Genomic DNA, 27,348 nt, shown 5'->3' on the forward strand with positions numbered 1-27,348 from the left:
ATTTCCCGTTTAGATAACGAATTACCATGGCTATATTCATTTCATATACTTGTTTTTGTTTTTTTTTTTTTATAATTATATTTTTTTTTTTTCCTTCTATTAAATAACAAGTATTATTACCTTACGAAAAACACATACGTACCATACACAAAATAGTACGTATAATATAGTACATACAGAATGTTATAGGTAAATATAAGTATATATATATATTTTACATGTACATGTATATTATACGTATATATATATATAAATATATATGTATAATATTATACTTATTATGCTAGTCCTGCAAATTATACATATTTTGCGCTTTTGGCATCCGCGAAAATAAGGCCAATATTTAATAAATTATTTTTCCCTACTACATTATGAGAATAAAAAAATTATGAATAATAAATATATAGCATTTTGTCATAATATAGAAACATAAATTATATGAAAAAACTCAAAGTTGCTAAAATAGTAATAATAAAAAAAAAAATATAATAAATGAAATAAATAATACAAAAAAAAGTAAACGACACAATTTAAAACAGTAGTGATATATATATATATATATATATATATACAAACCACTGTTAATCTTGTATTGTATGTATAGTGAAGAGGAAAATTAAAAGAATAAAATACGCGAACATTATTAATATATAACGTGTTAAAAAATAATAGTGAAGATGATTCATATTCAGTATTTTAGCAAGTAAAACATTAGAAGTCTTAGTACAAATCAGTCAAAATTTTAAAAAACGTACCAAATGGTGTATAAGAGGTGGATTAGCAAATAATAGCAGCAACTTCTACAACTGTGCCATTAATGTATGAATTTACATAAGTATTTAAACATATATATATATATATATATATTTATACTTACGTATGATGTACGTAGCCATATTATGAACGTACGTACAACTTAGCATTGTTGAAAAAGAGGCAAATAAATATAATGAAACAAAAATGAGCCATGGATGGCTGTACCACAATTTGACAGTGAAGTAGATTAAGATGAGCTGTATATAAAAATGAAAACATTTGCTTTTTTACACAAACTAAATGTGAACAAAAGAAATAAGCAAAAGGATGTTTTGTTTTTTTCCTTATATATGAGCGATGCTTTTATTTATATCGGATCTACAAATGGAAGGATATTCATTTTTAAGAAAAAAGGCACGCACTTATTTAGGAAAATTATTTTTGTTAAGGTCATTAGAAATTTTACCACCTCCGTTGTAACGAAGGTTAAAAGAGAAAACGCGACTGCGAGTGTATAGTTGCATGATTTTGTGTGTTCTTTTGTGTTATGTTTCTACGTACATATATACCCAAGCAAAGCTTTTTTAAGAGCACGATGTTTCTACTGCCAAGTTCATTATCACTTCTTATACACATTGTTACACATCTACATTTTTAATTTCTTCTCAAACAGATATGCGTCTTGCAAAAATTTAACCTACTAATTAACGGAACGGATAATGGAAATATTTTTCTAATAAACAGTAGAAGAATTCTAAAAGGGAAAGAGGAGGATGATGAAGACGACAACGAAACAGAGGAACATGAAGCGAAGGAGAATGACGTAGGGGAAGAAAATGAAAAACAAAAAAAATACAGAGTTACAAAGTTGACAAACGAATTCCATAAAAGTGCCATAACGAGTATAAATTACTTAGTAAAGGATGAGGAAAATTTGATTTATTTATTTGTTGGAGACCTAGAAGGTGTACTGACTTGCAATATTTTAAAAAAGAGAAAAAAAAAGATAAGAAATGAAGGAAGCATATTACTTATAGATAAATTGAATGGTTGTGTTAATAATGTTGAAATTTTACGAAACTTAATTTTAGTTACTTGTGAAAAATTTAATGTTATTATAAATTTTCAGGATATACTTTTAAAAAAAAAAATGAATTTAAAAAACATAGGGAAAACAGAAAACAGCAGTTATTATAAATCTGTGTTTTGGAATAAGAAGAGAAAGAATATTATGATTTTAAGTTTAAGAAAAAATGGTCGAGTGTGGCTGAGCAATGAGGAGAGAGTATTAAATACCTTGGTCTTCTACTACTCCTTTTATTATTTCTTCTACCTTTTTTTCTTCCATTTAGGGTATGGCGATGGGGGCGATGGGATAAGAGGCCATAGTGATAGCCATATCAGCAGAAGGCGTAAACCCACTTGTGATGAGTTCGCCTCGTTTAACTTGTATAAAAATTACTTCCTGAATAACAAGTACTTTGTCAATTTGTTGGAACACATTTTAGCAAAAATTTCAAATTACCGCATGCCTTTAAAACCAAACTTAAATGTATGCTATAAGATTAATAGCTCATATTTTGTTTCTTTTGAGCAGACAAATCCATTTATCTTTTTGAAGAACCTCAACGAAAATGCTTCTAGCAAAGCTGAGAATTATAACAAAGAAGTAGACGTAGATGATGATGCAAAATTGGAAAGATTGGAAAAATCCAATTTGAAAAAAGACATTAATGGAATTAAGAAATTTTTAAAAAATAAAATGGTAGAGGAAAAAAATGATGAAAATAAAAAGTGCTTATCATATATTATGAACAATTTTAATGACCCAAAAGATATATGGAATAAGTTAAGAAGTAAAAAAATATTTATTATTAATATTAAAAATATTCAAATACACGAAATTTTAGATATTCATGTCAATTTTTCATATCCAGTGGAAAAAAGTTCTACTCCTTTTATTCAAGCAGAAGCAAATAGTAATAATGAAAAACTATTAAATGAGGGAAGGAATAAAAAAGAAGAAACAAATAACGAGAGTGTTATTTTTCAAACCACATGCTTTTACTCACAGGGAGAGGAGTATAATGAACAGCGGATCAACAGCAGGACATGTAGCAAAGGAGAAAATATTCGAAGAAACAAAAATGACAAAGTAAGAGTAAACTCTAATGAATACATTAATAGTAATGAAAACAAAATGAATACCTCTGCAAGCGATGCAGTGCTAAACAGTTCGATTTATGAGAACAATGATACAGGTCAAAATGACAATGATCATGAGACCAACGGGAGCAGAGGAAAAAAAATTTCTACTAAAAAATATGAAGAAGGGGAAAATAACTACCTCAAAAGATTATTATATAATTCGTATTTCAGGCAAGATAGAATTGTCGACTCTTTTCAGTTAAAAAAAAAAGTGTTTCTACTATATTATAATGACAACCTGAGTGACGATTCATATTTTGCGCTCAACATGAATGATGGAAGCCGCATGTTCCCCTCGTTCAAATTCGTGCACGGCGGTCCGAACGGAAGTGGAGATGCGAATTGTAGAAGTGGTAATAGACGCAATGATTATAGTAGGAGTGATGATAGTTGCAATGGCGATGGTAACAACAGCAGTAACAGTGGCATCAGTGGTGGAGGACTCTGCTTTTATTTGTGCGAGGTATATTTCGAGGAGAACTTAGAATTATTTAAATACCTACGATTCCACATGGAAAAATTAAATACATTAGAAGAGTCATCCTTGCATATTTTATATTTATATGTAATTCTATTTCACGATTACTTGAGGGAGAGGAAAAGTATGTATGATAGTAATTTTTTTTTCTTCATTGAAAAAAGCTTTATTCAATTTGATGAAATGCAGCATATAGTTAATTTAAACGATATATTACTTAAAAATATACAGTTGATGAAAACTAATATAAAAATGGTCTTTTCCTTCTCAAAAAACGGAGTAAGAAGTAGCATTTTAACGGACAAAAATTATATATATAATATGATTTTTGCGGATGAAATATATACTAGTAGTAGCAAGCTTCATTATTTTCATTATAATATGAAAAAAATAAAAAAATTGTATAATATAATGAAAATTGTTATTACGAAGTTCAAGTACATATTTTTCAATATTATTAACCACACCGTGTTTGCAAATTTACACCCTATTCAGGGGGAGATAGAGGACAATGCAGTTGGACAAAGGGAGGAAGAGACAAAAGTGGAAGAGGCAAAAGAGGAAGAAGAAGAAGAAGAAGAAGAGGAGGAAAAGAGGAAATCCCATATCAACCTCTTGAAATTTATGATTTTCATTGAAAGTAATAATTATCAGTTGTTTATATTTTTATACTATTTTTATTTATTTTTAAATCTTGAGCTTGTTATTACTACGTACACCTGTAGAAACTTTACGCGATTTACGAATTTTCCGCTGTACCTGGGAAGAAGGGGAAACACTGCAGAGGGGAAGCAGAGTAAAGGTGAAAATAAAAATGAAAATGAAAAACGGAGTGAAATGCCAAGTGAAAGACAAATTGAAAAACCAAGTAAAATTACAAGTAAAATTACGAGTAAAATTACGAGTAAAAGTAAGAATGTAATGCAAGATCAACCACAGAAGGGACCGATTTCTTTCGACGAACAGATGCACAGCGACGGAAAATTCCTTGTAACAAGCAGATACCATGCAAAAGAGTTGTATCTAGGATTGGTTAACGTTTTATCCGAAAAGGTTTTCTGTGATAAGAGAAGAGGCATCAGTGTTAGGGGAGATCAAAAAGGAGATGAGGAAAAACCTACTGCTATAATCGGTTTAACGACAAAAAAAAATAAGACAATATGGAAGCAAGACGAAATGAAGTACAAACATAAAGCAACAGTATTAAGTAATTACTTTCTAAAAAATGAAAAAATATACGAATTATGTTTATTCTCATCGCAAATGTGTGCAAATAATTTACATAGGCTGAGTTTAAAATTAGAGAGAAGGCAGAATAGACAAATGTGTACTACACTGCTAAATCTCCTTGAGAAGGTTAAGAAGAAATATCTTTTTTTCAAATTGAATAAATCTATTTCTACTACTGGGTATATGAAAATTTGCCATAATTTTTTTCTTCTTCTCTTTTCTTTTTATATTTATAAAAAGAAGGAGCAACAACGCAATTTCTCGAAGTTTAATCGGGAGGTGATATTTTCAAAATGGAATAGAAATAAAAAAAAAAAAAAAAAAAAAAATATGATAAAAGTGAACAAAAAGGAATTCATCGTTCAGCTATGTAAAAGGGAATTATTCAAAATAATTTTTTGCAATAAACTAAATTTAAGTAATACATATTACTTTAAAAAAAATGAATATAATTATGATGTTTTACTTACAAATGACCAAGTTGAAAGGAGGCAGAAATGTGAACCAACGTGCACTACCTGCTGTGCAGATATGCTCTGTAAGGACGCTTTTTTTATGAGTGAAAAATATAATAAAATTTTAAAAACGTACCATTTAACTTACCATTTAAGAAAAGCGTATAACAGTAGAAAGTATTTGCAAAATGGGAAGGAAAAAATGAGTATTCATAAATTTTTAAATTTCACAAAAAGGTTATACTTATTTGAACAAGTGATAGAAGGAGTATATATCATAAATTTAAATGAGATTAATCAAATATTTGAATATTTGTTTTTATACGAAACGTTTTTCAAAATGATGAACAGTGATATGCTTTTATTCTTTTTGTATAAAAATTGTAGTTTCAACAGTGAAAGGGATAAACTTATGAGGAACTTATTTCATCATGACCACTGTGATGACCCAAGTCATGGTTATCATCGCCGTACTTTACACATCTTATCAAATAAAGAAATGATTTTTTTCGAAAAATTAAATAAACAGGTGCAAAGTAGTAACATATTACTACTAGATGTCTTGTTAAGTGTTTATCATAATTTATCAACTAAAGCAAATGTTGACTTTAAATTGCTGGTTAGAAAATTTTTAAATTTTACAAATCTGAGTGAATATATTGATTATGTAAAACGGGAAGTAGGAAAAAATTTGGAAGAGGCGGAGGAAGCGGAGGAAGCAAAGATAGTGAACAGGGTGGAAGAACGTGGTGCACAGGACCAAGTGATCAATGTAGCTGACTCTTTTTTGTTCAGCTTCGAGGGTAATAAGTACCACGAAAATTATAGTTATAGCAGTTGTAATAGTGGTGGATATGTAAAAAACGACAACAACGGGGAATGCTTGTACCAATGGAGGAGCAACAGGGTTGTAGTACAAGGACAACGTAGACATGAAAAAGTATATTCATATTTAAAAAAAAAAAAAAAGAAAAAAAATATTATAAAACAAAATGATGCCCATAATATCATGTCACACTACTTTAGTGGAAAATACAAAAAATTGTACATTTATAACCTCAAGGTGTTATTAGATGTATACGTTAAATTAAGCAGTTTGTACAGGAGTAATAATAAAAAAGTTGACCATCACAAGTTTGTTTTCTTTAAAAACTTGAATATTGTTCATTTTGTTAACATTGCTCATTACTTATGTAGGGAAATATACGAGTACAGCTTGTACCTAAAGAGAAGGAAGTTACAAAGAGAAAGAAACAAAAATAGGGAGTCATATAATAATGGTGGCAGTAGTTATCTGCATAAATATGTCTCTACTCGCTTGAGGAAAAAGCATTGTAGAGATAGAGTTATTAAACATAGTGGTATATTCAATTTAGCACTAAGAAACAACCATAATAGTCTTTTTAATTGCTCATATGTATACTGTTTGTATAGGAAGTGGAAATATATATACAGACAGTGCTTGACCCATAAAAGGGTAATGAATAAATTAAACAGTTCACCAAAAATTGGTATGGTGGGGAAAAAGTATGTCACTAAAATTTTATACAATCAGTGGAATGATCACTTATGTTACGAATTTTTACAATATTTGAGAAGACAATATAATTTTATAAATGGGTTGAAAAGAAAAAAAAAAAAAAAAAAAAAAGTCATTTTATATAAATTTATATTCTTGTTAATTTTATTAAAATGGAAGAAGTCCTTGTTTTTGTTGCTACATATATTGAGAAGAAAGCAGCAAAAAGAGATTATTTTTTTCCTGCTACTATTTATTAAATATCCTCTTCAAAAAAAAATAAAAAATAGCGGCGTTAATAGGGGTCTTAATAGCGGTGTTTTTGGTAACTTATATAAAAATAGTAGTAGCAGTAGCAGTAGCAGTAGCAGCAGCAGCAGCAGGCGCAGTGTAGCGTCCCGCTTGGAAAAGTGCATAGATCACCTCTATGGTAGTTGTATTAGTTATATACCTAAAAAAATGGTAAATTTTGAAAATTGTGTCTTAAGCTTGTTATTACGAGTAGGCAGTGGCAGTAGCAAGGGTAGCAGCAACTACTGCTTTGTAATGGTGTTAATTATATTTAACTTTTTTTTTGAAAAATCATTTTTTTTTGAAAATATGGCTTTATTTAGCTCAAAAAGGAAAATTCTCAATAAATACTTTTTGCTGCATTTTTTTTTTTTTAAAAAAGGTATCTTTTTAAGAGAGAATATTTTTTCAAAAAATTTTTTTAGAACATTTCACACGTGCGATAATTTTTTGTTTTCACACTATTCCATAATTCAGGGAATTTTACAATTTTGTTATAAATTAATAAATTTTGAAAATGAAGCAAATTATTTAATTATGGTAAATAATTCCTTATATTTCCATTTTGCAAAATTTTTATCCTTTTTTAACATTGATTGTATATATCTTTTGTACTATCACTTTGTTTTTTTTATGCTGATATCCTATTTGTATATAGGCTATTTTGTATATTTCAAATATTTTTTGCAATTTTTATATGATGCATTTTATTTGCTGCTATATAAGTTAAAAAAATTAAATCGTGAAAGGAACGTCTGCACGTCGGTAGATCATAATAATGAAGAAGTCAATCAGGTGGACTGCAGCATGGACTATATAAGTAATAACGAAAAGTATTTGTATATGAAGAATCAAAATAGTAGTGTATGTTGCGTTAATCACTTTGATAAGGGGAAAGAAAGAAAAGTACAGTGTTCATTCTACTGTCCAAATGTTGAGAACATAAAGGAGGTTTCCTTAGCCACTACTGCTATATCGAATGATGATTGTTCTTTTGTTTACAATGGGAAGGTGGGTGCACGAGTGAAAGGACGATGGAGCGGACAACGGATCGAACGAAGGAATGGACAATCGAACGAATCACAGTGGCCGACGGGGGATAAGTCCAATTACTTTTGCAAAATATTTAACATAAATCTTGAGAAAGACAAGAATAAAAAAGTCGACTTTTCGGATGAAAAGATACTAACGAGTGTAAATTATTTTATTAATTTTTTTTATGAGTTATTGCTAAAATTTTTATGTGAAATAAATTTCAAAGCATGTAATAAAAGGGTTGAGCTCTTTATATTACCGAATAATAAAAATGCAGATATATACATAAAAATTAATGAATTTATAAATTCCTTTTATGGAAAGTGTACCTTAATATATAGCAAGTATAATGAAGAAGAGATTAATAATTTATACCAAAACGGAAAGGCGGATATAAAAAGAGAGCATAGTTTTTTAATTGTACATAGTATTAACGACAACATTTACATATTTTTACAAATATTTAACGTGCTTTTCAGTATTTATCATTGTTTACTTTGTGTAAAACTAAGTTTTATAAAAAAAAAAATGGTTTTTGTAAATAAAAAGAAGCATTACAGAAAATTTATTTTAACCATAATATGTGTATTATTTTTTCATATTATAAAAATGAAGAGGAAAAAGTCGCACGAAAAAAAATATATGCTATTATTTTTTAACAATAGTTGTATTAACAGCAAAGGGGAATGTATTTTTCATATAAAAAAGGAATTAATCAAAAAGGAAAAGTCAATGAGTGTCCTTTGTTGTGTGTTATGTATTGTCCATTTTGTTAACCATTTTAAATATATTAAAAAAAATATAAAAAACAAACTTATTTTTATAATGAATTATTTTCTGACAAATCAGCATTTAATTTATTTTAAGCAAAGGAATAATCCCTCCGCCTTCCCACAAAATATATATCAAATATATAAAACGATTATAAAAAACCTGCCCAAAAATGCAAAATCATTAAAGTGAAGGCAGGAATGGGACGTTTTCCCCTTCTGCGGAAAAAAGCCAGTGCGAAGAAATTTTTCCTTTCGCATTGTGTGCCGTCATTTTGTATTCCCTCATTTGTTACCCCCTTCTTTGTTATGCTGTCCTATCATTTTTTGCACGTGTGTTGTCATTTGTTATTTATCATTTATTATTTATCATTTGTTATTTATCATTTGTTATTTATCATTTGTTATTTATCATTTGTTATTTATCATTTGTTATTTATCATTTGTTATTTATCATTTGTTATTTATCAATTATTATTTATCATTTGTTATTTATCATTTGTTATTTATCATTTGTTATTTATCATTTGTTATTTATCATTTGTTATTTATCAATTATTATTTATCATTTGTTTTTTATCATTTGTTTTTTATCATTTATTATTTTTCATTTGTTGTTTTTCCATTTCCCCCTTTCCCCCGTGACCCCTCAATTTGCACACTTTTACGTTGGCACAATTTTTGCTGAGTTCGCGAGGTATCAGCACATACATTTTCAATGTCAATATAATGCAATAAGAACAGATAAAAATTTTCGAAATCAGTCCCTAGCTTACCATATTTTTCCTTGTTAAATACATTCTTAAGTAGTTCCTAAAATACCTGAATAAATTTCCTTTTTTCAAAATTTTTTTTTTTTTTAAATTCGTACTATATGCAGTACACATGTGCATATATCCTGTACTCTTTAAAAAAAAAAAAAAAAAGAAAAAGGAAAAGGAAAAGAAAAAGAAAAAGGAAAAAAGAATAAAGCGGCAAAAGGTGAAATGTTAACAAGAAAGCCTTAAGGTGAAAAAAAAAGGGAAAAAGGTTACGATGTTAGATAAGAAAAAAACATGAAGGCGAAAAAAAGGAAAAAACGTTACAGCATAAGTAAAAGTAAGAAAAAAATATTACTGTGAAAAAAAAAGAAAAACAAGGTGAGAAAAAAAAAAAAAAAGTTCAGTCCATGAAGAAAACTTCTTTAATTTCCTAGTACAGTACTCACAAAAAGAAAATATTTGTTATCACTTAAAATTGGTGTTTCGTACAGTTAAGTATATATATATGTATAGGTACATATACATATGTACAGGTACACATACATATGTACAGGTACACATACATATGTACAGGTACACATACATATGTACAGGTACACATACATATGTACAGGTACACATACACCCACTTATACATACATGTACTCACATACACACACACACTGCCCTTCGATATGTCACATTACTGTATACCAATACGAGGCTAAACTTTGTGCTTTGCTCATTGTTACCTGTTTATAGCATACGCAGCATTACATACTTGCACACACATAATCTTCTATACCCCTCTACGATGGGAAATAAAATACCTGAAAATAAAAAGAGGCAGTTCATTTTATATAAAGATATAAAAAATAGAATTAAAAAAAAAAATCATATTGATATTAAGAGTAATATATATATATGTAAATTAAATGAAAAAGACTTACAAAATTTTAACAATGAAATATTTGATACGTATAACACATATGAAGAAAACCAAGAGCAGTATATTACGAGTGATCAGGAGGAAAAGGAAGGCACAGAAATAAAAATAAATTTAAAAAAAACGAAAGATAATGAAGAATTTTATAAATGCACACATATAAAGGGAAAAAATAGCTTCATTAAAGGAATATCAAATAGGAAAGAGAAAGAGATAGGAAAAGAGAAAGATAAAAGAGAGGATCTGTGGTATATAAAAAAAAAAGATTATGACAAGGAAAAGAATACAAATTATTTTGAATTAGATTATGGTTGTTTTTATAATTTGGAGGAAAAAACAAAAACACCGCAAAAGAGTTACAGTAAATTCGTAAAAATAAAAAAAAAAAAATCATTAACCATGTTAACACAGTTACAAAATGGGCAAAATTTAAAACAAAAAAATAGAGAGAAAAAGGAGGGAGGAGAGGAGGAAGAAGAAGAAGAAGACGAGCAGATGGTGACAAATAATGCAGTGGTTAACGAAAAAGCGAAATTTTCTTCATTAAAAATAAAAAATAATTTAACTGATGATAATTATAAAACATCTACTAGGAGAAACGAAAAGGGTTTATTTCAAAGTATCGGAACAGGAAATGTACATCCTACTAACAATTCACGCGTAGACGACAAAGAAGAAACGCTTAGGTCGTCTTTTAAGTCGATGGAAATAAAACTGCTACCAGGAGATACTTATACGATGCATAAGAAATGTAGCTCTGTGCACAAAAAAAATAATGCAAGTAAGTGTAACAGCAACAGTAATAGCATCATCGGTAGTAACAGCATCGTCAGTTGTAACAGTATCACCACCAGTAACCACATTAGGGACAGTTGTTCCAGTATTAACAGCGAACGGACAAACGGACAAAAAAGCATATTTCGCGAAAAGCACCAAACAGGTGCACTGATATTTTCGAAGAAATTTTTCAATTTGTTTAAAGAAAAAAAAATTCTACAAAATGTGTTATCATTTTTAAACTGTACTGACCTATTGGAATTTCAAAAAACATGTTCAATTATTTATATATATGTTAGCGATTTTTTGGATTATATATGTTTAAATATATACTCTAATTTCAAAAGAGCTTATGGTCTTTATTTTATACCATTTAATTTTTTTTACAAGTACGAGTACCTCTACACGGACAAGCCATCGTTCCGCATGGACTGCATCCTTATTGCAAAGGTAAAAGAGGAGTGCATGTATAAATACTTGCATACACACGTGCATACTTGCATGCGCCCGTACTTCCTTGCATGCATATATGCACCTTACTGAATGTGTTACACGAGTGCATTGCTGACAAGTGCATTATATTTGTTTTCCTGTTAACCCAATGGCATATGCCAACATGTGAATTGCTTTCACTGCGTTTTGACGCCTTCCCCTATTCGCAGATAGAGAAGGGGTGCATAGGTTATAACAACAGGTTTGGTTACAAGTACAAGTATATATATGACAAAAAAAAAAGCAATTACTATGTGTATTTTAATTTTAATGTACTGAAGAGCAATTCATCAAAAACTATAGAAATCCATAAGGATATTTCATATAATAATGGAGATGACATAAATGTTTCTCATATAATAAATAACGATGTGTGTTCAAATGATTATATATGTATACCTATAAATTTATACAACTTCATTGGAATTGTTGATTTTAATTCTATTAGTTTTATTTCAAATAAGTTGAGTAAATATTTATCTTATAATAATCACTTGGATGACCAATTATGGTATAACTCAGATGAATATAAAATATTAATAAAAGAAAATAATTTAATATCCGCACAATGTTTTCTTCCTCACTTAAAGCATATAAAAACCATTTATTCTGGAATAGATGTCACTGTTATGAAATCCACCTATAAAGCAGTCGAGCCTGGTATTTCAATGCCCACATATTAGTTGCCTTCGTATGAGCGACATGTATGTATGTATGTACGCCTCTATGTATGTATGTATGCGTGTATGTATGTATGTATGCCTCTATGTATGTATGTATGCCTCTATGTATGTATGTATGCCTCTATGTATGTATGTATGCCTCTATGTATGTATGTATGCCTCTATGTATGTATGTATGCCTCTATGTATGTATGTACGCATTTGTAGATTCGTACGTACGCATTAATCATTTTTATATACTCGTCGTACATCTCTGCATTTACATAATCGTATGCACCTTTATCCTTTTCTAATTTTTACCCATTTACGTCTTGACACCTTAACAGGAAAGATGGGCAAAAGAAGCTACATTTTATGGGGAAACTACTTTATAATTGAAAAAAAATTTGATCCAGTCTTTACATTTCTAAAGAGAGAAGGATTACAACACGACTATGTGTACCATAATTTTTATTTAAGAGTAGGTGATTCTATAATATTCTATTTAATTAAAGGAGGTAATAATGATATCTAAATTGTGCGTAGTATAGTTTTTATTGTTTTTTGTTTTCTGCCAAAATTGTGCTTCTCGCTTTGGATTCTTTTGTTTTTACTCTATTTATTTTTCTACTTTATTTTTCTACGTTATTTTTCTATTTTATCTATCATTTTTTTTTTTTTTATTTTTTTTTTTTTTTGTTTCATTTTGACTAATTTTGCTTTACATGATTATTTGATTTCCCATCTTCGTTCATACTACGTTATTATGTATTCACATCACCATGTAATTGCATCTCTACGTATTATTATCACCACGTAGTACCACCCCATTATCACCCCATGCTGTCATGCTAGTTTGCCAAGTAGTGTATTACCTAATACATGACTAACATTACATTTCTCTAATTACACTTTTATATTTCATGTTACTAATTTTTCCCATTTGTCGAAACTAACATTTAGCTGATAAACAAATACCCTAATGACTCCTTCTGAATATTTTTATTTCGGTTTAAAAAAAATTGCAAACTTTTTTCATACATGAAATAATCTAATAAGCTTTTCTGCTCATCATTTGTAAAGTTTCTTCTTTTTATTCCCTCTACGCTATTAAAAAATATTAATTGTTGTGTGTCGTTTAAGCAAACAAATTTGTTGAAGCATATCATTAATAATTGTTTATACAAAGCATCAAATGTTAAATTGTAAAAGTGAACGAAATGAAGAAAAACAAGAATGTCATTGATGTGAAAGGGGCATGCCTCTTCAATATTTTCTTTCGTGTTGTTTTCACTGCTCGCTTTTGAGTTATCACTACGATTGTCATTATGATGATTACTACTCTTGCTACTATCGTCACTAATACTATCATTATTGTTGCCCTTAATATTGTGATTTCTACTGTCCTTCTTTCCTTTGTAGCTATGCCGTGATGATAAATTTAAGAATGCATCAATTTTGTAATGCAGCACTGAAAACAATTTGTCGACTATTTCCACTTTGATAATTTTTCTTTTTAAAAAGCACGTACATATAAAAGCTATATCACCAATATCAAAGGAGTAGAAAATATTTTTATTATTTATAAAAAACCCCATGAACATATTAAACGAGTTTAAGTAAGATTTCAAAATGTGTAATTTTAAGAAGGGAAGTCTTAACATATAACTTACTAAAAAAAAATAATTTTTTAAAATTTTATTCATTATATAATGAAATTTATTTTCATAAAACATGTTTTCATCGTATAGAGTAAAATTATATATATACTGTTGGTTGTATAACAACTCTAATATATCATTCGACTTCTTATCCTTATTATATATTACATTTTCGTTATTATTTTTTTCGTCTAATTTATCCTCATTTTCGACATGTATCATATTCTCAAAAGACATTATCTTTTCATTTATAAAATTATATATGTCTTGTTCAGACAAAATATTCATACTTTTTATGTAATTAATTAACAAAAGTTCAATACTGATATTTAATTTCTTATTGTTATAATAGCATATTTTTTTCATAAATACAAGAAGTATTAAAAGGTTATTACATAAGGCATCATTGTGTTCAATGAAATAATGCACAACGACATCTATAAAATCTTTTATGTAGTAATTTTTTTCAGCTAGTTTTTTATCGTTAATAAAAATTGTTAATACTTCTTTTATTTCAAATGCGTCTGCTTCTCCTGTTTTTTCTGTATTTTTCTCTTCTACTTCCGTCTTTATTTGAGTTAGTAGCGCGCTTTTTAATTTGAGTCCTTCATTCTTCATTTCTTTAATTTTCATCCTTTTTTTTTCCTTTTTTATGTTTAAATTAATAAATTTTATGCTGTCTTTTGATATCAGCTTTTCGTACTTTTCCATATCCACATCTTGTAAATTTTCCAGTATATTTTCACATTCACTCTCGTCCATTTTTGTCAATAAATTATTGCTCTTGATATGTTCTTTTTTTTTTTCATTCAATTTTTCAGTTTTTAAAATATTACCATTTTGGCTATCTTGTATATTTTCTTTGCTTCCATTTCCTGTGATCTTTTCCGTAGTTTCGTTAGAGGAGATTCTTTCCTCTTTTTCCTCCACAACTTTATCGCCTGAACGTTCAGGTGAACTTTGACTTTTTTCATGATAACCCTTATCAGCACTATTAATCAATTTAATTTTATAAGGTAATGGTAAGTTATTTATAGCTAGGTGTAAATTATTATAAGGGGGAAAAAATAAATTAGAAATATTATATGAAAACAAATTATCGATTTTATAATAATAAATTTCAAAAATGTTTAAAATGCTACGAATTATATGCATATCTTTATAATTTATTCTGCATATTAAGTAGAATAGTATAAACAGATCTTCATAACTAAAACAGTAGTTGTTAAAATTTTTCATCAATTCAACAAACTTTCTTTTTTCATTATTGTATATATAAAATACACACAAATGTATAAAATATTTGCTACTATTTACATAACTACTAATGTGCTTAAGAACTACATTATTTAACTCTTTGTCAAATGTGTTGTCATTTATTATATCTTTTAACTGCTTTTCGCTTATATAATCATTTTCATTTAATTTTTTCTTATTATCTACTTTGTGTGCCTCTCCTCCATTTATTTGTTGTAACTTTCTTTTGTCTTCCAGGAATAAATTTCTTACATCCGCTCGGTCAATCACCTTGTATATTTTTTCTTCTAAATAAAAATACTCATATACAATTTTGTTAACCTGTTCTTTTCGATGAGCGCTGAAAAAAAATCTCTTTTCTATGTTTAGCGCACCTTTTAAAAACAATTTTTTTTTCATTTTCCAAAATCAGCTTAACCAGGCAAGGAAAAACGATTTTCCTAACTGCGCAATGCCGTTAGTTTTCGCCTGACCATGCAATGTTCCTAAACTCGCCTGACCATGCAATGTTCCTAAATTCGCTTGACCATGCAATGCTCCTAAATTCGCTTGACCATGCAATGTTCCTAAACTCGCTTGACCATGCAATGTTCCTAAATTCGCCGGATCACACAATGTTCCTAAATTCGCCGGATCACACAATGTTGCTAAAATCGCCTGATCATACAATGTTGCTAAAATAGCCTGATCATACAATGTTGCTAATTTTTGCCATACCGTGCAACATTGCTAATTTTCTCCTGACTATGCAATGTTGTTAATTTTTGCCTGAATGTGAAATTCCACTAATTTTCACCTGACCGTGCAATGTTATTTTCTTCACCATATTATGTGCTTTTTCCAATTTTTCCAATTTTTACCTGCTTTTGCAAGGGTATGTTCCTTTTAAAAAAAAAAAAAAAACCTACCAAAAAAGGCGAAGGTATTATGAAAAATTTCTGTGCATTTTGCATTCTTTACAAGTAAAATTTTGAAGTTTCCACTGTTGCGTATTTATACACATATATATATATATATATATATATGTATATATACAATTGGAAAAAATTATTTTCATATAGTGCAATGGGTGGAGAAAATTGAAATTGCGATTTTCAAGAGCCGCTTGGAGAGTCAACCCTCTGAAACTTTATTGAAAAATAGGATATGGATAAAAGAATCAAACAGTTAAAGGAGTAAACAACAAAAAACAAAAAAAAAATTAAATAAAAAATTGCATGTTACATATTACAAAAAACAAATAACAAATAACAAATTACAAATTGCATAGTACATAATACATAGCAAATAATACATAGCACATATTACATATCGCAGAATATGTATTACATGTTACACATTTAAGGTGTTAAACTGAAATGCCTTGAAATGTAATTCTTTCATTTTAAAAAAAGAGGAAAAAAAAATATACAACAAAAATTTAAGTAAAAAGTAGTCGCACAAAATTAGTAATAATTATAATACACACACATATAAATATATATTTATATGCATGTATATGCATATGAATGAATATACATATGTATACTCATATTTCCCGCCTAACCACCCATACCTCTTTAAAATAAAGCCAATTTCTTATACCCTTTAAGATATAGTAAAACGCAAGCTTCAATATTAAAGAATAATGGCTGAAAAATACACTTTGGAAAATTTTTTGGAACTGAAAAACGTGAATGATAGGTATATTGTTGACCTAAACACAGAGAAAAAACAATTTTCATATAAGGAGTTATATGAAGAGATAGAAAACTTCCTAATTTTTTTTAAAAGTATAAATATCATACCGGGTGATGAGATTTCCATAATTTTGTTTAATAGCATTGAATATGTGTTATCATTTTTAAGCATAAACTTTAATAAGAACATATGTTTACCGCAAAATACAAATCTGAAAAAAGAAGAGTATATAAAATATTTAGTTAACAATTGCAAGTATATAATTATACATGATTATAATGAAAATGATGAAAATTACGCTAGCATTAAAAATAAACATAGTTATTACAAAAATGTTTGTGCATATATAGAGGACTTAGCTGAAGAATACCAAATTGGTTTAATTAAAATAAAAAAGAACAAAACTAAACCGTATTTTACGTATTCATATACAGCAAATGGGATTGACAAAAATGATAGTAAAATGGTAGCTTCAAAGGAACCGCTAAAAGGGGTAGGTAACCCAAAGAATGATATTTGTCTACATTTGCACACATCAGGTACAACAAGTAAAGTAAAAATAGTACAATTAACAAATAATAATATTAAAACAACGATTAGAAATATTATAAATTCGTATTATATAAATAAAGAGGACAACACAGTTATTGTTATGCCTTTATATCATGTGCATGGATTAATTGGTGTGTTATTACCTATACTTTTTTCCAAAGGGAATGTATTATTTCAAGTTGGTCATACGTTTAGTGCCTCGGAATTTTGGGAAAATGTAGTACATTATAATATAACCTATTTTTCAGCTGTTCCTACTATACTTAATATATTGTTAATAAGATATGAAAAAGATTATATAATAAAAGGGAAAAAAAATGATGAAAAAGTACAGCACAAGTTGAAATTTATTAGAACTTCAAGTTCTTATTTAGACGAAAAGTTAGAAAAAGAAATTGAAGAAAAATTTGCAACAACAGTTCTACAAGCATATGGAATGACAGAAGCTTGTCACCAAGTAAGTTCAAATAAATTTATTATGAACAATTCAGAAAATGTTATATCAGGAGTAAATAAAAAGTATAAAAGTGTTGGGATACCAAATGTAGGAGTTATAATATATAATGAAGAGAAAAAAAAAATATGTGATTATAATGAGTTGGGAGAAATATGTATCAGCGGAAAAAATATTATGTATGGTTATAAAGAAGCAAACGATAATGATCATATATTTGTTTATGTGAATACAATAGAGCAAAAAACAAATTATATGATGAAGAACAAATTTTTAGAAATATCTGAAAGGGTTCCTTTCTTTAAAACAGGAGATATTGGGTATATAGATGAAGATAATTTTCTTTTTATTTCAGGAAGGATTAAGGATATCATAAATAGAGGAGGAGAAAAAATTATTCCAAATGAGATAGATGATGTGTTAAAAGGGAACAAACTGGTTAGGGATTGCTTAACCTTTGCATGTAAAGATGATATATATGGTGAAGTTATTAACAGTGCAGTAATTCTGGATGAACGGGGATTAATGATCGATGGTAATGGGGAGGTATATGCCATTCAGGCTGGGCAGAACAGTCAGACCAACCAAACCAGTCAGGCTTGTAAATCTAATCTGAGTATGACTTTAACAACTTCGAGCCTCTCTCCACATGTGAGTTCGGAAAAAAAAGATCCTATTAAGGAAGAGGGAGAAGTAGACGCACTGAAAGAATATGACATTAACATGTCCATAAATCTTAATTTGTATTATTACAAGTACAGAGAAGAATTAATGAGTTACGTGAAAAACCGTTTAGCAAATTTTAAAGTTCCCAAGAATGTATATTTTGTTAATAATTTTTTAAAAACGGACACAGGAAAATTATCCAGAAGAAAAGTTTCAGAGAGTACTGAAAATTTGAAGAAAATGGAAATAAACGTTTTTGATGTAATTGCATTAATTTTTAGAAAGTATGAAATAGATTATATATATGGATTGTATGGAATACCAATAAATAAAATAATCTACAGTTTTATTAAAAATGGTATTTATTATATAAGTTTTCGAAATGAAATAAATGCATCCATAAGTTGTAATTATGTTAACTATTTTGATATGGATCAGAACAAAAAAAAAAAAAAAAAAAAAAAAAATTGGTATTTTATTAACATGTTCAGGTCCAGCATTTATAAACACCTTAAGTGGTTTATATAATGCAAAAATTAATCATTTCCCAATGGTATTAATATGTTTTGAGAATTATATAGATGAAAAAATAAGTTTATTTGAAAAATATAATAATTTTCAATACTTTGCACAATATAATTTTTTGAAAAAAGCAAAAGAAATATGTTTTGAGTCATATCATGTAGATTCATTAGAATCTTTTTCTGAACAATTTCATAACTGTGTATGTACCGCTATTAAAAACAAATATCCTGTATATTTAAATATTGATTACAAGTTAATAGGGGAAAAAATAACAATAGACAATGCTATTAAAACTTTGGAAGTAAGTGACAGAAATGTAGAAGCTTATTTTGGCTATACGATGAACAGAATAGTACCGAATGAAGAGCAGTTATTGTTCGCTAAACTAGTGGATTCCTTTTGTAATATATATAAATCAAATAAAAAGGGAGTTATATTTTTAGGTATTAACTGTAATGAAGGTATTAAATATATATTGAAGATAGCACAACTTTTGAAATTGCCTATTTATACAACTGCTATGGCTAAATCTTTTATAAAAGAAAATTATGTATATAATGTTAATGCATGTAAGTCGTACCTATTTGAAAATATTGATTTTTGCTTTGCTATTGGATCTTTGTTTAATTTTTATTTTAATTTTGGAAATTTTAAAAATTGTAAAAGACAAAATATGATATGTATTGATTTGAAGAATGATCAATATGAACAGGGGAACCCCTCTATTTGTGATCATTATTTTTTTTTCGATTTATATTATGTTTTAAAAAATTTATATCTTAAAATTAAGAAGAGCCCTATCACAATTGATGAGAATGTGGATATAGATGCTAGGAAAAAATGGATAGCAGATTTGGGTGATATAAAAAAAAGAACTATAGACAAACTTTGCATGGATGTAAAAAATGTCTATTTTGGAAAATATGAAAATTGTGGGAATAACAAATTCACGATGGAACAAGCTCTGCTAATTATTCGGAACATTCTGATTGATTATTTCTTTTCAAAAAATGGCATTGATGAGATGTTTAAAAAAAAATATTTTATAAATTATTTAAAATATGTAGATAGTAAGTTAATAGCTGATTTTGTGAACACTGCGCATGATAACAAAAGTGTATGTTCTGACTCCATCAGAGGAGCCCTAAATATGTTATCCCCTTTAGCAACAGATGATGAAGTTCCCGAAGAGGACTGCGACTTGAGTGATAGCAGCTGTGATGAGTATCTGTCGGATGAACAAGTATGGAAGAGTTCTACAGAACGAAATAGCACCAACAACGGTGGTAATAATTGTGGTAGTAATAATCGTAGCAAATGTACGGCATATTCAAAATTCCTGACGAAGGACATAAAAGAAAGAATTATAATCACCAATGAAGGGTCCATAACGTTAATCCTTGGAATATTGTATTTGCCCAAATTTGGTCCATTCAATTATGTCATACCACAGATTAATGGAATGATGGGGATAGCAATGAATGCATCTATCTCTGCAGCTTTGAACAATTCTGGAAATATCGTTTTTTCTATATTAGGTGATTCTTCCTTTGGGTTCACGTCGAACGAAATTGAGACCATGTGCAGGTTAAAGTTGAAAATTGTCCTCATAATTTTTAATAATAATGGCATATACGGAGATAGGGACTACCAAGAGAAGGGGGTAAAGAAGGTGAAAGGAAACGAGAAAGATGACGAGAAAGGAGTTGTGAAAGATGCCTCTAGGGAAAAGGGAAAAATTGTCGATACCAATTTTTACTTGAAAAATCCGTCCTCTTTATACTTTTTCAGCAAATATGAAAATTACATTATTTCACATGGAGGATATGGTTGTTACATTGACAACAAAGAAGAATTTATAAAAAAAATGAAATATGTAACAGATGAAAACTTTAAGAATTTCCCTGCATTGCTTAATGTAATTATTCAAGACAATGGTTCTGTTAACTTTCATTTTGATAAACTTATACAATAATAAACTCACTTTTAGGTTTACTTCAAAGGGTGTAGTAGCGGAAGTAAAAAAAAAAAAAAAAAATAATAATAAAAATAAAATAATGCTACACCGTTCCTGCTACATTGTGCTTATGGCCAAATTATGCAGTATTTATTTTTTTACATATACATGGTCCGTATACACATTAGCTTATCCATTTTTTCTTTAATAGATCAGCAAAAGATGCTTGCATATAATTTTATTTTATTTTGTTTTTTTTTTTTTTTTTCAAACCTGTTAGAGGCGTCTTTTTTTTTTTTTTTACATGTGCTATGATCCTTATGCACTCTTTTTTTTTTTTTTGAATTTTTTTTTTTTTTTTTTTTTTATCTATAATGATGCAAACTGATTCGTTGTGCCATTCAACTAGGAGAGTTCACAAAGTATAAACAGCCGATACCGTGTTTGTCAGTGTACTCACAAATATTATGAATAAAATTATTATCATATTTCAAGGTGTGGACACCACTATGTGTCCCATTCAATGAAGAACAGTAATTGCAACGTCGTTATGTAATTTTAATTTTTTTTTTTTTTTTTCTTCACCTAGGTAATGGCAAATTGTGTCTATTGTGTATTATTTTAAAAAATAAGTAAAATATACAAAGGAAAATAAATGAAAAGAAAGAAAACTAAGCTAAAACGAGCTAAAATTGGTAAATACCTTCACGTATTTTATGAACATATATTTATTAATACGTAAACATTAACAATACATAACGTGTGTTTACAATTATACAATCATGAATTTCGAATTTTGTGTTTCCCTATATATAACATATATAATACTGCTTTCACGATTATAAAAAAAAAAAAAAAATTTAAACATTATGAAAAAATGGTGATAGCAGGTTGCTTCACTTATATAGTAAGAAAGAACACTATGTTTTTTATTTATCTTTGTTAAAAATGACTTGGTTAGTTTATGATTAAAAATTTGAGTAAAAAATATACAAGTAGAATTGCAAAAAAGGTACAATAATATATATATATATATACCAATTTCGATTTGCACAAAAATATTAAACTTTGTCACTTTTTATTTTTTATATTTTTACACATTACTGAATTTTATTACATTTTATTACACTGTACTTTATTTTATCATTTCTTTTCATTTCATATGATTTTATTTTATCATTTCTTTTCATTTCATATGATTTTATTTTATCATTTCTTTTCATTTCATATGATTTTTTTTTATCATTTCTTTTCATTTCATATGATTTTTTTTTTTTTTTTTCTTTTGATTTGATTTTTTTTTTCTTGTTCCAAATGGCAGAATGTGCTATAGCAACGAATATTCAATGTGCCTAGTATTTCGAAAAGCATAATTTTTGGTGAATTATGTGTTAATATAACTGTTTTATGGGAAAAAAAAAAAAAAAAAATCTTATATTAATTTATAAATAGTTTCTTCATCTTTATCTTTTTATTTTTCTTCTTCCACTTTTTCCACCTCTTCCATTTCTTTTTCTTTTTTTCTTTATAAAAGCTTCTTTACCTTTTTTATTCTCCTTATTTTATCATTACGTAATTTTCATATTTACTTCTTCATTTATGTATTTGTGTAAAAAATATTCGCTTAATCGTATTTACATACACATGTATATATATAACGTGAATACGAATATAGTACATACGTTTAAGTATACTTATGTATGTTTGTATGTATATAACGTGTACTATATGTATACATATATGAATATGTACTCGTATATAGGCAATTTATTATTTATGTAGTGAAGTACACGTTTATGCGTACATTCTTGCACAGAATTTTTTCGTTAATACACTACTATTTTGTGGCTATATTTTTTTTATTTTATTTTATTTTATTTTTATTTTTATTTTATTTTTTATTTTTTTTTTTATTTTTATTTTGATATGATAACACTTTAAGTAAATACTGCAAAAAAAAAAAAAAAAAAAAAATCATTCCTTTGATAAAATTTAAAAAGATTAAAAACGATTAAAAAACAGTAAGCATATTTTGACAGCTCAGAATAGTGTTTACTTGAGAAAAAAAATTTACTTGAGTGTATTTTAAAAAAAAATATGATCAAATATACCTTGTTCGTTTATATCTTATATAATACGCAAATGTAGTATATTCGTAAACACATAATTGAATGAATACATAATTATGTAAACATATAATTGCATGAATACATAATTGCATGAATACATAATTGTATGAATACATAATTGCATGAATACATAATTGTATGAATACATAATTGTATGAATACATAATTTCATAAATACAAAATTACATAAACATATTATACATTTGCACTTAAACTTATATTTACTTACCCCCTTTCGACACGGCTTATTACACATGTATTAGGGGGAAATATTTAGCCTTATAAATATTTCCGCATATTTATTCATAGCTACCGAAAAAAGGTGTATGTATTTATGTATATGTACATATACCAACATATATATATACATACATACCAACATATATATATATTTATGTGCATGTGCCCCTTTTTGATGAATTATAATGGAAAACAGCTCTGATATGAAAGCTTTAGCCGATGAAAATAATGGTGAAGGCAAGGTAACTAAAAAGAAAAATTTGAGTAGGCTAATTGTAGAAGAAGCTACAAATGATGATAACTCAGTTGTTGCACTAAATACAAAGAGGATGGAGGAGCTGAACTTCTTTAGGGGTGATACCATTTTAATTAAAGGGAAAAAAAGGCATTCAACAATTTGTATTGTGTTAAATGATAATGACCTAGATGAGGGGAAAATTAGAATCAACAAAGTCGCAAGGAAAAATTTGAGAGTTTGTTTGGGAGGTAAAAAAAAAAAAAAAAAAAAAGGAAAAATAGAAAAGTAGAAAAGTAGAAATACGAAAAACAGAAAAGTAGAAATACGAAAAATAGAAAAGTAGAAATACGAAAAATAGAAAAGTAGAAATACGAAAAATAGAAAAGTAGAAATACGAAAAATAGAAAAGTAGAAATACGAAAAATAGAAAAGTAGAAGTACGAAAAATAGAAAAGTAGAAATATGAAAAATAGAAAAATAGAAAAACATCAAGTAGAAAAATCAGATAAACGACAAACGAACTGAAAGGGGCAATAGAGCAAAAAGCGTTCAGGCGCATTTCCGTTGCTCCATATGTGTGTTCTCCTGCATACAGTTTTTCTTACCCTTTTTGTAATAATACAATAAAAAGAATGTGCACATATTTATATATATATATATATATATATGTATTTATTTATTTATTTATTTAACTGCGTATTTTTTTTTCTCCCCCCCCCCCATAACGCCCTTTTTAGACGTTGTTTACCTAAAGCCATGTCCCGAGATTCCATACGGAAAAAAGATCCAAGTGCTTCCCATTGATGATACAATAGAAGGATTAGCAAAAGATACATTATTTGAAATATTTTTAAAACCTTATTTTAATGAATCATATAGACCAGTAAAGAAAGGAGATTTGTTTTTAGTAAGAGGAGGATTCATGTCTGTTGAATTTAAAGTTGTTGAAGTAGACCCAGACGATTTTTGTATTGTTTCACCAGACACAGTAATTTATTATGAAGGAGATCCAATTAAAAGAGATGATGAAGAAAAGTTAGATGAAATAGGTTATGATGATATAGGAGGTTGTAAAAAGCAATTAGCTCAAATTCGAGAAATGATTGAATTACCATTAAGACATCCAGGTTTGTTTAAAACTTTAGGGGTAAAACCTCCAAGAGGTGTATTATTATATGGACCCCCAGGTAGTGGAAAAACTTGTATAGCTAGAGCAGTAGCAAATGAAACTGGTGCATTCTTTTTTTTAATAAACGGACCAGAAGTAATGAGTAAAATGGCAGGTGAAGCTGAAGCAAATTTAAGAAGAGCATTTGAAGAAGCAGAAAAGAATTCACCTGCTATTATATTTATAGACGAAATTGATTCTATAGCTCCAAAAAGAGAAAAAACAAATGGGGAAGTAGAGAGAAGAGTTGTTTCTCAATTACTTACATTAATGGATGGTATAAAAAGTAGAGGTCAAGTAGTTGTTATTGCAGCAACTAATAGACAAAACTCTATAGACCCAGCTTTAAGACGATTTGGACGATTTGACAGAGAAATCGATATAGGTGTACCAGATGATAATGGAAGATTTGAAATATTAAGAATACACACAAAAAATATGAAACTATCACCTGATGTGAAATTAGAAGAATTAGCTGGTAATACACATGGTTTTGTTGGTGCTGATTTAGCTCAATTATGTACAGAAGCTGCATTAACATGCATAAGAGAAAAAATGGATGTAATAGATTTAGAAGATGAAATTATTGATAAAGAAGTTTTAGAAAGTATGTGTGTTACACAGGATCATTTTAATATGGCATTAGGTACATGCAATCCTTCATCTCTTAGAGAAACTGTTGTAGAAGTACCAAATGTCAAATGGGATGACATAGGTGGTTTAGATGAAGTAAAAAATACGTTAAGAGAAATGATATTATATCCTATTGATCATCCAGATAAATTTGAAAAATTTGGTATGTCTCCATCAAGGGGTGTTTTGTTTTATGGACCTCCAGGTTGTGGAAAAACTTTACTAGCTAAAGCTGTAGCTTCTGAATGTTCAGCAAATTTTGTTTCAATTAAAGGTCCAGAATTGTTAACTATGTGGTTTGGTGAATCAGAAGCTAATGTTAGAGAAGTTTTTGATAAAGCAAGAGCAGCTGCACCATGTGTTTTATTTTTTGATGAATTAGATTCAATAGGAACACAAAGAGGATCTACTTTAGGAGATGGAAGTGGTGCAGGAGATCGTGTTATGAATCAATTATTAACAGAAATTGATGGAGTTGGACCTAAAAAGAACCTATTCTTTATCGGTGCAACTAATAGACCAGAATTATTAGATGAAGCTTTACTAAGACCGGGTAGATTAGATCAATTAATTTATATTCCTTTACCTGACCTAGCTGCCAGAATTTCAATATTAAGTGCTATATTAAGAAAATGCCCAGTTGCAGACAATGTACCTATAGATTTTTTGGCTCAAAAAACTGCCGGATTTAGTGGTGCGGATTTAGCAGAGTTATGTCAAAGAGCAGCAAGAGCTGCTATTAGAGATGCTATAGATTCTGAAGAAATGAATAAGAAATCGAAACTACAACTAAATCTGAATGAGAATAATGAAAATAATAAAAGTAGTGATAACCAAAATCAGAGTCAAAATAATGATGAAAATAGCATAAAATATGAAATTACTAGACATCACTTTAAGGAAGGATTAGCTGGAGCCAGGAGAAGTGTGTCACAAGCAGATTTAATTAAATATGATAATTTTAGAATTAAATTTGATCCCTTGTATAAAACTAAGACAGGTGGTGCAACAGAAGACTTCATTATAGATTGGCCTGATGAAGAAAATAATGAGGAGCCTCAGGATTACAATGTGGATGATGACTTATACTCCTAACTTGAAATATAAATAGTCTCTATGCATTGTGCATGTAAATCCTCTTCAGGCACTAAGCGTGTATATAAGCCATATGAACAACGTGCGTATAGTATTCTCCATTATATGTACGTGTATGTATTCTTATGAAAATCGCAGTTTATGTAGTGTATCGCATATATATGCACATTTAGATGTTTACATATACCTTTTTAATTTTTTTTTTTTTTTTTTTCATTTTTGTTATAATAAGAGCATACATTTTTTAATTAAATAGGGGGCGAAATATAAGGAAATTTTGCCTCCCACATTTTATAAAATAGGAAAAAAAAAAAAAAAATTAAGTCAAACCTATTATAATTTTAATAAAATATATAAGTTGATCGTGTGCTTTCTTAAACATTTTACATCACAACAAAATGTATAAAGTTGTATATAACATGGACGTTTACCTTTTAAATGTAGTTATGTTTTTTTTAAAATAAGTTTATTTGTAGTGAAAACCGCAAGACGGGTGAAAAAATGCAGTTACGGGGAAGTAAACATGCGCATGTATATGTACATATATATGTATGTATGTATATGGAGGAAGAATTATGTATTGTACATGCTTGTAACTGTGCAACACTATTCTTTTTTTTTTTCTTCCCTGACTACAATAAATTAAAAATAGAATGTTATTTATAAACAATGAACTTGACACTTTAGTGTTTTTATGCATTCATTTTATTGTTAACGTGCTAGGCAAAATAAAA

At 28.2% G+C, this 27,348-nt stretch overlaps 5 protein-coding genes across 5 annotated transcripts; 4 read left to right on the top strand and 1 right to left on the bottom strand.

Annotated features, from left to right (window-relative positions):
* Positions 1-1,025: 1,025 nt before the first annotated feature.
* Positions 1,026-8,935, top strand: MKS88_003773 (uncharacterized protein; the record flags this gene model as incomplete). The annotated part of the gene is made up of 4 exons (XM_067216896.1): positions 1,026-1,241; positions 1,430-7,189; positions 7,415-7,477; positions 7,664-8,935. 4 exons carry the CDS (start codon positions 1,026-1,028, stop codon positions 8,933-8,935), a joined length of 7,311 nt encoding a protein of 2,436 aa, XP_067072585.1.
* Positions 8,936-10,296: 1,361 nt separating this feature from the next.
* On the top strand, positions 10,297-12,894 carry MKS88_003774 (F-box protein FBXO1; the record flags this gene model as incomplete). The annotated part of the gene is made up of 3 exons (XM_067216897.1): positions 10,297-11,655; positions 11,868-12,357; positions 12,707-12,894. 3 exons carry the CDS (start codon positions 10,297-10,299, stop codon positions 12,892-12,894), a joined length of 2,037 nt encoding a protein of 678 aa, XP_067072586.1.
* Positions 12,895-13,318: 424 nt separating this feature from the next.
* MKS88_003775 (uncharacterized protein) lies at positions 13,319-16,103 on the bottom strand (the record flags this gene model as incomplete). The annotated part of the gene is made up of 3 exons (XM_067216899.1): positions 13,319-15,617; positions 15,696-15,961; positions 16,074-16,103. 3 exons carry the CDS (start codon positions 16,101-16,103, stop codon positions 13,319-13,321), a joined length of 2,595 nt encoding a protein of 864 aa, XP_067072587.1.
* Positions 16,104-16,904: 801 nt separating this feature from the next.
* On the top strand, positions 16,905-21,129 carry MKS88_003776 (acyl-CoA synthetase; the record flags this gene model as incomplete). Its single annotated transcript, XM_067216900.1, has 2 exons — positions 16,905-19,035; positions 19,121-21,129. 2 exons carry the CDS (start codon positions 16,905-16,907, stop codon positions 21,127-21,129), a joined length of 4,140 nt encoding a protein of 1,379 aa, XP_067072588.1.
* Positions 21,130-23,665: 2,536 nt separating this feature from the next.
* MKS88_003777 (cell division cycle protein 48-like protein) lies at positions 23,666-26,614 on the top strand (the record flags this gene model as incomplete). The annotated part of the gene is made up of 2 exons (XM_067216901.1): positions 23,666-23,966; positions 24,456-26,614. 2 exons carry the CDS (start codon positions 23,666-23,668, stop codon positions 26,612-26,614), a joined length of 2,460 nt encoding a protein of 819 aa, XP_067072589.1.
* Positions 26,615-27,348: the final 734 nt, after the last annotated feature.

The sequence above is a fragment of the Plasmodium brasilianum genome, chromosome 11 (genome assembly GCF_023973825.1).
Source record: "Plasmodium brasilianum strain Bolivian I chromosome 11, whole genome shotgun sequence".
In the NCBI taxonomy this organism is placed as follows: domain Eukaryota; phylum Apicomplexa; class Aconoidasida; order Haemosporida; family Plasmodiidae; genus Plasmodium; species Plasmodium brasilianum.